This window comes from Pocillopora damicornis, chromosome 1 (assembly GCF_964200805.1).
Source record: "Pocillopora damicornis chromosome 1, jaPocDami1.2, whole genome shotgun sequence".
Classification (NCBI taxonomy): Eukaryota; Metazoa; Cnidaria; class Anthozoa; order Scleractinia; family Pocilloporidae; genus Pocillopora; species Pocillopora damicornis.
Window position 1 is genome coordinate 13,217,460 of NC_142670.1, and position 14,713 is coordinate 13,232,172.

General features: G+C 37.1%; 4 protein-coding genes across 7 annotated transcripts in view; 3 read left to right on the forward strand and 1 right to left on the reverse strand.

Annotated features, from left to right (window-relative positions):
* LOC149052107 (CD209 antigen-like protein A) overlaps positions 1 to 12,098 on the forward strand; it is a 53,841-nt gene extending 41,743 nt beyond the window's left edge. For all 4 annotated transcript variants that reach the window (XM_089185029.1, XM_089185077.1, XM_089185120.1 and 1 more), the window contains one exon: positions 11,344 to 12,098. The gene's annotated coding sequence lies outside the window, so the exon portion shown is untranslated. The remainder of the gene's footprint in view (positions 1 to 11,343) is intronic.
* Positions 1 to 14,713, reverse strand: part of LOC149052105 (replication factor C subunit 1-like) — a 255,440-nt gene that overhangs the window by 58,375 nt on the left and 182,352 nt on the right. The window lies entirely within an intron of this gene.
* Positions 1 to 14,713, forward strand: part of LOC149052108 (adhesion G protein-coupled receptor L4-like) — a 98,260-nt gene that overhangs the window by 30,862 nt on the left and 52,685 nt on the right. The gene's annotated exons all lie outside the window — the stretch shown is intronic.
* LOC149052110 (adhesion G protein-coupled receptor D1-like) lies at positions 1,106 to 5,704 on the forward strand. Its single transcript, XM_089181385.1, has 7 exons — positions 1,106 to 1,850; positions 1,970 to 2,051; positions 2,184 to 2,250; positions 2,915 to 3,003; positions 3,161 to 3,281; positions 3,549 to 3,590; positions 3,702 to 5,704. The coding sequence occupies exons 1-7, from the start codon at positions 1,727 to 1,729 to the stop codon at positions 3,864 to 3,866; spliced, it is 690 nt and encodes a 229-aa protein (XP_089037511.1). The 5' UTR covers positions 1,106 to 1,726; the 3' UTR covers positions 3,867 to 5,704.

Sequence of the window (14,713 nt, forward strand, 5' to 3'; positions counted from 1 at the left end):
AAATGCGCCTACTTAGTTTACATAGTCTATCTTCTTTAATCATTTTCCTTCCTTATAATGTTGTTTAATAACTTTTTTGTTGATTCTTGGGGGGTTTTAAGGATCACTGGTAGTTGCGTCCATGTACAAGGATCTCCATGACCTACTTGTGACAGATCAAGCCGTCAGGAATGAAACAGGCAACCAAAGGTGACGTTACTTTCATATTATCCCATGCCGTTCACCCCCAAAAACACATAACTCGGAAACACATAAGATCTAAGTTCAACTAACCTGAACTTAGGGACTTTCCAACAACCCTAACTAAGAATGGAAGACTCCCTGTTTGTCTCTGACCGTTTCACCTTCATGAAAAATTCGCTTGAATCTATCAAAAGTATGTAATGTTGCTTCCTTGCTTCTGAGCCATTTTCAAATAAAATTTCCTCATAGGTATATTAACTCCAGGATAATGGCCGTAACTATGGACCCCAAGGCAAAGAAATTGGGAGAAAATGTCATCCTAAAGTTCAAAAACCTAAAGGTAACATGAAAATTAGCTGCAATGCGTTGTTTGTATTTATTCTGACAAGATAAAATCCATTTTCAGGTCTTGGCAGCAGAGAAGCGCTGTACGTTTTGGAGTGGCCTCAGAAAAAGGTAAAAAAACTACAGTATATTATTGTATGGTATTAATTCCTTCTTAAATTAAATTAAGTACGGAGGGGAATGAATGAACTTTTTCAGATGTTTTTGCGCAGATGAACACTTTCCTGGAAGCCAACATGTTGTCCTTTTTAGAGCGGGGAAGTCTGCTTGAAATGTTCTCGCAGCTATGGCTACAACGGAAGAAAATCTAAGCGAAAAATTGTCAAACATCACCTCTTACCCAAACGATGAATAATTTTTTAACTTTACTTTTTTTCATGTCTGACAGCTTTTCAGAGGAAGGATGCCATGTAGTTGCATCGGAAAGCAACTCAGAAGAAACAGTTTGCAGCTGTAATCATTTGACGCATTTTGCCGTCTTAATGGACTATGACGGTAACAAAAAGGTAATAGAATTATTTTTGCCTTACTCAATAATTTTATGGGCTCAATTAACTAACTCAATATTGTCATTTAATTTTCCGTTTTTTGACACAGCTCACCGCGGAGGACGAAACAATTCTGAAAATTATCACTTACGCGGGACTGAGCCTTTCCATTGTTGGAATACTTTTAACATTAATACTTTATTCTTGCCTCACGTAAGTAATGTACCTGAATAATAATGAGGTAGATTCTTAACTCTTCTCAACAAGGCTGGTAAGAAAAGAGATCTCAGTGGAACTATCCATGCAAACAAGAACATGCATTTGGGATAATTCACGAATTCAAGAAACATTTCCTGCCCCATCACGAACTCTTGAACAACTCATGTCTTCAGTCTGTTGTTGTTGTGGCGTTGTTGCTTTTGTCTAATTCATTATTTTCTTTTTTTTTTTTTTTTTACTATTATCTCATCAGAGATGTTTGTCAACCCCTCTCTCAAATTCGACTGAGTGTTTCTGTGTCCCTTGGAGCTGGACAGATCATCTTCCTCGCCGGAATAAACGCCACAGGAAACAAAGTCAGTGGCGCCTCCTTCTGTCTATAGAATGAGTTTACTCTTTGCACCGTAAATATCTTGTCGAAAGGAGCACGTTAAGAAGTATACGAAAACTCTTTCTTTTCACAGGCTGCCTGTGTTACAATAGCAGCTCTGATGCAGTATTTCTTGATGGCCGCTTTCTGTTGGATGCTGATCGAGGGAATATATATCTACTTCATCGTTGTGAAAGATTACAACATTAACACCAAGATGTTCATGTACCACGTCATCTCATGGGGTAAGTTCATTATTTTACAACATGCATTGGTAACTGTAACCATGCATGCTTTCGGATCGCCAAATCTTCTGTTGTCATGCAGTAAGGTATATCGATTTCTTTCCTTTCTTTATGGGTAGGTCTTCCAATGATCATGGTGGCCATTTCACTTGGCATCGCTGCTAGGAAAGAAGGCTTACAAAGCTATACGAGTGATAAATAGTAAGGAAAATGATTCAACGGTTTCTTCTTCCTCTTCTCCTTTATTGCATTCTTTCTTTTGTAGTTTTGTATATAGTTTTGTATCATTTCATTCGCTGAAAATTTGTCTTGCTTTTACTTCTTTGAGTTTAGTTGCTGGCTTTCCTCGACTAATAACCTGACCTGGATATTCGTCGCCTTCGTGGCTTTCATTGAAGTTGTGAGTTTATGATTAGTGTTGGTGATAGTGATTGTGATTGGTGTACCTGCACTAATTACTACCAAAGATTTCACTACTCTTTCAAATGGGAGTTCAGTATTTACCATACGTCCTCACACAATATTTACCATTTTCCTTTTTTCCTATTTACCCACAATAAACTTTGGACGTGGCTGCTGTTTCGGGGATGTTGGTCAATTTTTAACCTGGGATTTGCCTTCATAGGCATGAGATAGCTTCATATATTCTCTAACTTTTACTACATAGTATGAAAACAAAAACGTCTCCCCCTTCCTTGTTTCACATTGATATACCAAGATATGATTTTCGCGCAAAAATAACTCATAAAGCAACATTTCAAAAGGGGAAAGGAGCAGAAAGAGTGGGAAATATTGCATTTATATCATTTAACATAAGGCTTCACTTGGCATTGTTCTTTCATTGTAGACACTTTTGTTCGCGATTTCTTTAGCTCATTGCTAGAGGATCGAAGCTCATACTCTAGGTCCCACGATTCATAGTTCTATTTCCTGTAGGTAGAGAACTCTACGCCCGACCCTTGTTACAAAACTAGTAACGTATTTTGCAAGAAAGGATCCTCTCTCACTTCGGCGATTCAACTACCATATATGAATACTTAATTTATTTTTATTGTACATTTTAGCTCAACGTCTCGATACTCGTACGGGTCATAAAGGAGATGACCAATCTGGTGCAGGCAACAGTGAAAGACAACCATTTTCAGCAAATACAGTAAGATTCACAACATAAAACTAAAACAAAATAGTAGAAGAGGTTGCCTGTGAGGCTATATTCGCCAAACTTTCTCCTTCCTTAATCAGTAAGGCCTTACGATATCTAAAAATGAAAATTCAAACGAAAAAAAGGAATATTTTCTTTTAATTCCTAGAATTGGCATCAAAGCATGCGTTGTGATGATTCCTCTGCTGGGTGTCACATGGCTATTCGGTCTCCTCTCGCCTTTACATAAGGCTTTTGCCTACATCTTCACCATACTTAACTCTATTCAGGTGAGTGTTTGATGGTAACTCTCAAAAAGCATTCAATCTCGATTACATATTTAACTTTCTAACCAAGTGAGACACCATTAAAATGGTCAGATGATATTTAAGAAAATTTTGAGAAAAAAGACAACCGTTAACTATGCAAGAGAAGACAGCTCTCCATTTATGAGATATGCAAGTTTCCTCCCTTCTTGGAAATCTTAATTAGATATTTGACTAATTTATCTGAATATTGTGAAAACTAATGATCTTGGAATAATTTTTATGCTGCAGGGTTTCCTGATTTTCGCTCTACACTGTATGCGAAACACACAGGTGAGAAAAAATGGAATTGATTATAAGCTCACTAAATATCATCAAGTTTTAGTGTTTCAATAAATATCCGAGGGCTTAGAACCATATTTCATGTTTCTCATCTATCTGCAGATCAGAGAGCGATTCAAAAGAAAAATGAACATCGTTTTTCCATCCTCTATAAAAAACAACTCCACAAGGAAGAGCTCACGTGTCAATCCAAGTGAGGTTGGGGATGCATGGGCAGTCGAATTGCAGTATTGTGCTGAATTTGAATCGAAATCGCACTTAACTTAAAGAACTGGATCCAGCCGAACGGAAATGGCAGTCAATTACTTAGTAGAATCACTCATTTAAAAGTGATTAGTCGCTTGCAATCGGTCTGAGTTACAATTTGTAGGTTAAAAAAGGTCGTTCTAACCATCATTGTTTAAGCATTCAACTAGTTGTAATTGTGACTATAATAACTATTATAACTATTATAATTATTATAAATAAATAAACCAAGCTATAATATTTAAATTTGTAATGGCTCGGTATGTTGATGACATGCCTTTCGAATAAGACCACAGTCTGCGGCGTACGAGGCGGAAATTTATGCCAGGAAATCACGACTCGTCTTTCTTTAAAAAGCACTCTAGGACGCAGCCTTAATTACGTGTATTCATTTTTTGATTCTTGCACGCTAACTCTCTGCGCTCACTGCATGAATGTTTTATATTCGACGTTTCACTCATTGAGTTTCAAACTTCTCATCAAACACTGTTAGTACTTTTAATTATAAGTTATGGGTAATAACGGTAAAAAAAAGTTTCTAGACATTTCTAGAATGCCTAGTCATGCTGACATGTATACCAAGGAACTTTCTGGAGCATTTTATGAGTTTACGTAGCTATGGTGTAACACTACCAAAATAGCTGTGTTTAAAAATTTCAGAATTTTCTAGAATACTTGGTATATAGGGACTCAGTCGTACAGAAGCAGTACTTGTTTCTCTAGGGAGTGACTGACGTTTCAGAAAGCTATATCAAGAGAGAGCTACTGTGGGAGATTGCTAATTTCGGAGAACTTTGGAGACAACTGCGAGATTGTATCAGTGGTGAGCTAAGATATAGTTTGCTGTGATAGTTTGTTGTGGGATAGAATAAGTTTATTTAGGATAAATACTATAATTTTTTGGAACCGCTCCTCATTCAAGATATTATACACTTAATGTATGGTCCCGAGGAAAACAGTTAGTTTTGTTTTCCCGATAATTCTAATGTTTCCCGAGACGAACATCAGGACTCGAGGGAAAACAAAACTAACTAGTTTCCCGAAGGACCATTCATTAAGTTCTATGTTATAAATTTAGACTTTTCCTTTAGCTATCATATGATCAGGGGCACGTGATCAAGAATCATCCAATCACAGTGCTCATTTTCTTGAGTAAAAGTCTAGGCATATAGGAATACAAGTTGTTTAATGAAGTAGTTGGGTTTGTCAAAAGAAAGTGTTCTTTCTGTCAGTTAAATTTTACCGCAACAAATAATACTACTAATAGTAGCAGCTAACACAAACATTCAAAGCTGTGTCTCAATGAGTAGATATTTGAATAAATAAGCAACTAATTTAAAAAGAACACAAAAAAAAGACTGTTATGGTTGAATCTCTTTGAGGATCAGTTACATTTGCCAATTTTTTAAAAATTATTATTATTATTTTTCGCTAGAAAAAGGAGTACCGTTTTGAATCTAAAATACATCCAATAATTTGCAATTCAATAGGGTGATGCTAGCCGGAAATGGCATAAACTAAGAGATTCTATTAATCTCTTGCGCAAATTTCATGAAACAGCGCTTAAAGAACATTTACACAGATTAGACAATTTAAAGGAAAATGTCTAGCGATAGAAATGCGGAGTATCCCCATGGGCCTGGTCTTCAAATATCACTACAACGGAGAGGCCAGCATTGAAGAGGAATTTCGACTGGCGAGAGAAGGAGTCTACTTTGTAGATGTGCCTAGCAGTTTACAATAGTCTAGACTACGTCATGCCTATTTATAAGTCAACATGATGACGAAGCGAAGGATTTAGGTGGAAGAAGGTACAAAAAAGAACATTCTGAAATGCACAACTAAATTTCTCTCTACATTGCTCAAATGCGATAGGCCGAAACGCTTCAAGCTTCGACTGACTCAATATATCGCAGCTAAGACGAGCGAATATTCCAGAATAAATAATCACTTATTCCATGAGCGCGGAGAGATACTCAGAGAGTAGAACGTCTCGCACTCAGACCTTTTCACCCCAACGCTCCTTCTGAAAAGCATTAAAAGTTGGAAATCAAGCATTTTACCACGAAAGTAATGGTCTGTATGACGCTTTTGTATGGGAGAGTTGTTTCTAGCCTGAACACTAAACTATAGCCGTTAGCCACCGTTGGTTTTCCGATCAATTGGCGATCAACTTCATTTTAATTCACATCGAACTCTTGATCTAAGAAAACCGGGAAGAAATCCTTTGACTCGGAGTTTGTCGTGATATTAAAATAATAATACACGTTAATAAACACATGAGCGAGTTAGTCCATCAAAGTTAAAGGTATACGAAGAAATTAGACCCACCAACTGAAACGCGTAGCATGTCATTGGCGAGATGAATAAATAGCAATCATTTCCATTTCTGCATACGGACAGATGGCATACTAACTTCAACCGCCGGTTAATAAGACAGAAGTTTGTTTAAGACAACCTTCATTTAGCAGATCTCTTAAATAAATTATCATTCTCAAGATCAGTTATAATTGAGCTGCTTCTTTACAAAACTTGAACTACAAGAGTATTTCAATGCCGTGAGGTTTTTCCTATTGTATTAAGGAAAACACTGCTTCACATCTGGCGCAATTTGGTTTTTGTGTATTAGTCCGTTTATGACAGAAAAAAAAATAGAGACTAAAGCCATAAACATGTGATCAGAGACCATGATTTGCATTAAACTCTAAAACGTGCGAAAGGCTTTTTATGAGGATGCCGCAAATCCGCAACTCTCAAGCGTGGTGAATCAAATATAAGCGTAACGATAACTCTCAACAGCAACCTTTGATTATCCTGGGCATGGTGAAGTGGATGGTAAACGGTAATGAATCCGCCAAAATTTCCAAAACCCTTTTAAGATGCTGTGTAATGGGTAAGTACGACGCTAGTTATTCCTATTTGTTCTTAGGTAGCTATGACACCGTCGAAATTAACTTTCCAATTGTGAAATATTTATTTCGATTTTTACTCCTACGGAACTCTAATAACGAAACAAATGGAACTCTACACATGTCCTTTCTAAACTATTTGTTCAACATTGAAGCAAAACTTGGGGATCTTTGTATGATCAAGATTATCATTATTATAAGTTTCTCAATATTTTTCACTTTCCATACAATTCCAAATTATTGGAAAAAAAATAACCAGGAATGACACATTCGTATAAGTGTAAACACAGCTATTGACAGCAACCTATATTAGTATCGTGCGCTTGATGAATTGCGAGATGAGTATAACTGAGCTGTTCAATCTTTTTTTGTTAAAGTTGTGTGCTAGGATAGTACCACCTCAGTAATATCTTGACTTTCCATTAGCGAAACACTTATATCGATTTTGGGACGTCCTGTGAAACTCAGCGGAACCAATCTGTAAAAAAAATTGTCAGGTGGCGGTTATTTGGCACTCTTGATTAAAACAAAACATACCCGACTCTAAAGATGTCCAAATTAAACTTGTAGTTCATAATTAGAGAAGGATCTCTTGTAAATTGGATTCCTGATGCAATTTATACAGAGCAAAACAATCAGAAAGCAAATAGCACAAGCGAGACATTCATGTACTTGCTCGCCAAGTTGGACGTCATGGACAATTAAAACATATTTCTCTTTTAAATTATTCTCCTTTGTACCCGAAAGCAAACTTTACACTTATCTCACTGCTCTTCTTTTATAAAAAAAGATGTTATGGGTTCCGGAGGTTCCACGGTCTTCTGATCCATAGTTTAGTAACACCCAAGTAGATGGAAATTTCCTCACAGAACTTTGGAGACCAACCCCTCAAGATTCAAATTGTGCACAAGTTTTATTTAAGCGATCAGAATTGATACCCGATACATCTGCTTAAAGAAACAGCCGTCGTCCGTTTTGAATTGTTGCGAACTAAAACGAAACACTTTATTTTCCTGGATGGTGCGTTTTACATCGTTTTCATTGTTAAAAGTATTTTCCACATGTAACAAGTTTTGTTCAGCCGGTTGATGAACTGCTGAAATGCTAAATTTTATAAAATTTACCCGTCTGCTCCCTGGGAAGGTAATAAAATTCATGTGCAGATGTTAAAGGGCATATAGCTAACAAAATGCATTAGTACCGTTTAACTCGAAATCTAATAAACTTTTTCATTGTTTCAAATGTTATTCTTGAGATAAGTAAATTTATCTTTTAATTTTCTCTTCTACAGCCATCCTTCATTTGTTTATGGATTTGCCAGGAACAGGTTAGTAAGCGTAATTCCAATTTTAACATTAATTTTATGCACCTTAAAATGAACGGGAAAAAAATTTAATACCTGACTGATTGTGCTAATAATTAGTCTAAGACTTCCTGTTAGAATTACATCGGATTGTGATTTAAAACGTAAGTTGGAGAGAAAAAAAAAAGAGTCAAAGAATAACGGTGCTAACTCCCTGATCTCCCTAATTTCCACTTCTAAAACGTAGCCTAATTCTAATTTTTGCTTGATGTCCATCATTTGCTATTAAAATTGATTGTATAAAAATACTTTCTCGTGTCTATCATCAGCATTATTACATGGCTGTAAATATGTGAAGTTCATACATGAGCACTACAGTTGAAGAAGGAATATAAAAGCGATCCTTGCAGTTATGTACACAACTGAAGTGGTGGTGAAAATAAAGCCTATAAATAAAAAAATTCATCCTGGTCGGCTTGTTAGCTCACTTGGTAGAGCGCTGCACCGGTATCGCAGAGGTCATGGGTTCAAATACGGTATATAACCGTTCATAGGGGATCGAGGATCGCTCCTATATTCGTATCAGCATTATTGTTATCATCGATATACATTTTTCATTTATTTATTTATTCCTTTATTTTCTTCTCATAGAGAGCCAAGCAACCTGTTTCAAAAACTCCTCTTACATCTTTTCGAAAAGGGGAAGACTTTGGAATAAAAACAGGGCGTATCTGCTCCTCTCAGAAAGGATATTTAGTTTCCATAAAAACTGAAGAAGAATGGCAGTTTATCAATTGTGAGATTCAAAAGCGTGGTATTTCGAGTTATAGTACGTGGCACATTGGTTTAGAGAAGAAAGACGGGGTTTGGACTTGGCTGAGTGGAGAACAACTGAAAATTTCGAAATGGCGAGACTCTCAGCCTAATAGTAACGACAAAAGGGCGGAAATATATAAGAATGGAGGCCTCTTTAATGGTATCTCTACGCTCAGTAGAAATGCCTACATTTGCGAGATGCCTGGAGGTGAGATCACATTCCAACTATAAAGTATATAATGTGCTGAGACATTAGAGTCTTGCACTTGTGTCGTGAAAATTGCTCTTGCTTCTTAGAAGTAAAAATATTGTTCAAACAATATACTCAGCTCACCTGACTTGTGCGTCTGAGCGATGAATGAACTTTTGAGCGCGAATTAGTTTTTGAACATAATGCCCATGAAAATTTTCCGAACACATGTTCCCAAAAAAATTGATCACTCTAGAACTGACCTTTTATGCATCGTCTGCAGCTGGAAAAACAGCGATCGAAATCGTACGTTTCAGTACTTTTGTCGAGCGCGCTACGATTTGGATAGCCTAGCCAACAAAGCGTGTTCACTGAGGTCAGGGAGTGTATGCATGTTGTTTTGAACATAAAAAACCGAAGTATTTTTATTTTTATCTTTGTGTTTGGGTGGGTGTGTGTGTGTGTGTGTTTCTTGTACAAGTCAATGATAAATATGTTATTCACTAGCCGGGAGGTCCGAATTGGGTAAGACTGTTCACAAGGTCCTGAGCAGCGGTATTTTGGACAGACTGCACAGTTTTTCCCAATACGGACCGTCCTAGGCTAGTGAGTAACAGCTTTTTTTCCTACGCTCAACGAAATGTTTAACCCTAACGGGTTAGTGCTGTAATTACGGCAAGATCCCCTATGAACTGAACAAATTTTGAGCGAGTAAATGGTAGTTGAAACACACTGAGGTAATGCAAATTAAATAGAGGCTTCAATGAAATATTTTTATTTGTGTATTGAAAAGAGTGATTTAAAAGGCATCTATAAACAAACTTTGTAACATTTGTTTCACAAGTATCTGTCACAATCTGACACCTGTCAATTAGAGGGCGCGTAAGAAAAAAGAACAGCGATAACAACAGCGCTGGTTTGGCAAACAAACTTAAGTGAAAAGTAATTGTAAGTAAATTTAAAAGTATGTTTTGAGGTCGTGAGAGTTTGCTTGTTTATTTGGTGCAATCACGCGAGTAACTCTGGTCTTTCATCAAAATCAGAATGTTAATGCAGCTTTTTATCGTTGAATTCCTTCGTTTTCAGTCGTGAAATTTACGATACCAATGTCCGATTTGAACGGACTTACAACGACTTACCAAAAGCGTATTTAAAGTAGAGGAGACTTCACTCATTTGTTTTCAGTGAACAGTATGTTTGAAAGATTCAGATATTTAATAACTGAAACTTCCATTAATGATTTCAACTGTAAAGAAATACCTCACGTTTTAACTTTCTGAGTTACTTCTCCTGAAGGTTTAGTTTAATCACAAACGGTTTTTAGGCTGTGCGTCAACCCATTTTATGACATACTTACTGCCAAAATTCATTTCAAAACCAATTTTTTGGCTAGCAACCGAAGTAATTTCCTAGAGAGAAATTGAGGATCAACAAGTTATTAATCGGCTTTATTTTCTTTCGAGTGATTTGCCTAAAAATACTGCTTAGCCGGCAAAGCGAAATGGATTTACGACGAATGGCAACGAAGTTAGGCATGTAGTGGGTGGCTCGCGCAAGCGATATCGTGCCAGTGGGCAGAGATATGAAAATCCGGACCGCAGTAATGACCAGTAAGATTACATGATTCGTTACTGTACTCTCTAAGAAAAACAAAAAAAAATATATACAGTTCTTTCGAGAAAGGCTGTCGGAAGAAAGCATGTCGGAAGTGCAAGGGATAACACAGAAAGGTATTGCGGGTAGCTTTTATGTCATGGTTAGACTTGACCTCAGGATTTCAGGGAAAGCTAAAAAAATGCTAATTTAAGGGCGAGGCATCATGGGTTTGATGAACCTATTTTATTTAAAAGACTGACTTTAAATTCTAAACTGCATGAAAACAAAAATAAGAACAAACTAACCCTAATTGATTTATCTTACTTTTTTTATCCATATTGATTACCGTTACCCAGATAATCGTTTGAGATTGTCGCGTGCTCTTTCAATTTTTGCTCTTTTTTCCGACAACCTTTCCCGTAACAACTGTATAAGGTTAACTGCGTATCTCTAATTGGACATTTATGAGAACTTGCATTGACATTAATCTTTACGTTTGTTTCTAAGTCTGTTCAGGTGGGAGAGGAAGATTGAATCGAAGAATAGGGGGCGGGGGAGGGGGAGGTGTCAACTCCTCCTTTGTTGTGATTGTGATTATATAATATTTATAAGTTACAACATTATTACAGGTATCACTTTTTTATGATATTTAGTATTTTTGTGGTCATCTTCATCATTTTGTAGAATGCCCAAATATAACTTTTAACAACTCTTGGTACATAATTTCGGTGCGTGGAGAGTCCTGGAAAGTGAACAGAGTCATCTGCAAAAGGCAAGGAGGGGACCTAATTTCCATCGAAACCGAAGAAGAATGGAATTTCATCAATAACGAAATTCAAAGGCGAAATGAAACGAACTATGGAAATAAATGGAGTATTGGTTTAATTAAAAAGGCCGGGAATTGGACCTGGGTGAGTGGAAAACCGCTGACTATTAGCAAATGGGGACAAGGGGAGCCAAGTGGTGAACACGACGTAGCTTTCATGTACAAGCGGTCCAGTAATGGCGAACGGGGCGTGTTTAGTAACGTTAATCGTACACGTTGGGGAAACCTAACCGCCTATATTTGTGAGATTTCCAAGGGCAAGTTTTTTTTAACATTATTTTCAATAAACTAAAAGGCATCATAAACGCTTCGGCGTAATAAAAATATGCTTTGCTACCGTTTGTGATACTCACGACAGAATTTATATAAACCTTCTGACCCTTTATATAACCCTCTCAGGGTCGAGTTTGCTCTTACATTTGCATGGGTGAAAATATGTTTGAAATAATCTCAGTGAACGTTTTCGCGACAAACATGTCTAGTTTTTACCTTGGGAGCAGAGGAATGTTACAGATTGTTTTGTTACTATCAGTATTGCGAGTAACAACAGTTATAAAACTTTCAGTTATCAGTTATTTTCATGTAGTTAATTTATCCTTTCGATTGAATAAAATGATGATAAATACTAATTGCAAAGAATCATCAGTCCAATTGTTTTGTTAGATAATAGTGCATGATGATGTGAAGTTTGCTATCTTTTGTGAAGAGCTAATGACTCATGTCGGTTAAGATACACGCCCCGTAAGGGGCGTGGGAAAGGCGGGAAGACCCCTGCCTGAGGAGAATGTTGAAAAGCAAAACACTCTTTGATTAGTTGTGCCTCACTGCATTTCCGATAATGAACAGGTGACCAATCAAAATGAATTAAATCATAAACCGCAAGCACTGTCTTCCGACTAAAACAAACACACGCAGAGCCGATGCGTGAAACAGCGAGGCAGTCTTTTTTCAGCCAGGAAAGAGATGGCTTCGACAGAATCTCCTCCGCGTTTTATATATGAGCTGATATTTATGCACTCTGTATTTTCCCAAACGACAATCCTTGATTATAGCTGCCTGTACTCTAGCTATTTGACGATTTTTTTTTCATTTGATCGTGTGCGATACTTTGAAGCACCAACAACAGTGCTTTTGATACTCTCAACGATTAGAAATTAGGCTTTTTTCAATTACAAAATCAGGGTTGCCTTTTTCCCAAGCTTTCCTGAAAGTGTACCTGTTAGAAAAAATAAACAAACAAACCGTTGTTACACGAAAACTAAATAATTATACCAGAAGGCTCTTTTTTTCCAGCGAGACGATCAAAGTTAAACCGAAAAATCCAAAAAGGGTCGGTAAATTTTTGGCAAACAGCGCAAGATGAAATAAAAAATTAATACGTCATGCACGGTGGTTTAACAATTAATACGCGCGGATATTTTGCTAATTGCGTGGCATTTCCCGAGTCCCGTAGGGGCGAGTGGAAATGACAAAAACTGGGCAAAATGTGTGCTCGTATTATACGTTAAACCAGTGATTAAGGAATGTGTTATTGCATTATTACCTCATTTACTAGTATTTTTGAAAAACATCTTACATCCCTATCTGAGCATTGATCATACCAGACGTGTGCGAAAGACGAATATAATGCAAAGGAAACAATGAGAGTGCTCTGTATAACCAATCGAGTGGATTTAAGAGTTTTGATCATCCATAGCGGCCATTTTGTTACTCCGCTTTCCGTCCGCATTTTTGCCCTTACAACGTAATGTTGGATAATCTGGTTCGAATACGTGATAAAACACAGGTTGTCTACAAACACGGACCAGGCTACTAAAATATTGTCTTACAGATTTTTCAGCTACTAGGGAAAACTCTACAGAAAACATATCGTTCTCTAGTCTACTTTTCGAAAAACATCCCAAAGCTTTATCTAAGCATCTATCACCAGAGGCGTGTGCGAACGACTAAAATAGTAGAAAGGAAACAATAAGAGTGTTCTGCTTAACTAACAAAACATCGAGTGCATTTAAGATTTTCGATCGCTCAGAGCGGCAATTTTGTTACTCTACTTTCCGTTCGCATTTTTGCCCTCGCCGTCGCCGTCGCCGTCACCGTCGCCGCGGCAGCTGGTATGTTTTCTAAATAGTCATTTACCGTTTTTATGCATGTCACTTTTCAGGACCTTCTCTGTGACACACATTTTTTTTTAATTCTAGGCAAAGGAGTATGTTTCAAAACTACTCGGAATAAATATTACCAGAAAGAGTTCCACACAGGTATCCAATGTTCATAACTTAAAGGTTTTTTAACTTTCATATATCAACGATAAAAAGTAATTTTTATATACATAGCGAGATTTACGCGCTAAAAAGCATCGAGATAAAAATAGTCTCTTCGCGCTAAAGAAGCCAGCTGATTGGTCTTACGATTTTTTTCACCGATGAAAAACGACGTATAGACGCTCTCAATGGCTGTATCATTATTTTACTGGTGAACAAAACCGTGTCGCTCGCTCGCTGTTCCTCTTGACTGACAAATAGCACATTCTAAGAGCTTAGGCGCATTTTTCTGTAGAAAGATGGCTTCATATGAGGCTAACCATTTCCAGAGCCTAGATTGGTCAGTAGAAGAGTTCAGAGACGGACAGGAAAATGAAAACACCAAACAAAAGACCAAACACGATGTTGCTCTGTTCCACTAATTTCTTGTTTTGAAAGGCGAGACGAAACAAATGGACGAACTGACTCCTCAAGAGTTTCGGGTTTTCGCTTCTGTATTTCAAATTTAGAACTTCCGTAGAACTATTTCGACATATTTTTAGAATGTCTTATTTTATTCCAACTAGTTCTACCTTTTAACGGCATTTTTGCTTGATAATTTAAATGTAACGTATTTTACAAGAAGCCATTTAAATACAGCCCTTGAACTGTGAAGCGGCTTGACCGCGCGTTGTTTTCCTTAGAAAGAAAACAAAGAGTTCTGTTCGCCTATTGAGTTTGAGTTTGAGTTTGAGTTCTGTTCGCCTATGAATCTCGTTATGGATATATTAAATAAGTTATTTGACTGTTAGGTCGCTCGTACAATTTTTTTTCACTCGTTGTGTGAAAATCGTACGCCCTCACCAATCGTGAAATAACCTATAAATATGTAACCTTTAAGGATAAACCACCATTCAACCCATATGAGGTGAGAATGGAGAGGCTTAAAAATTAATCTAGTCTCCTAAAAGAGTTCTTTAGCCAATGA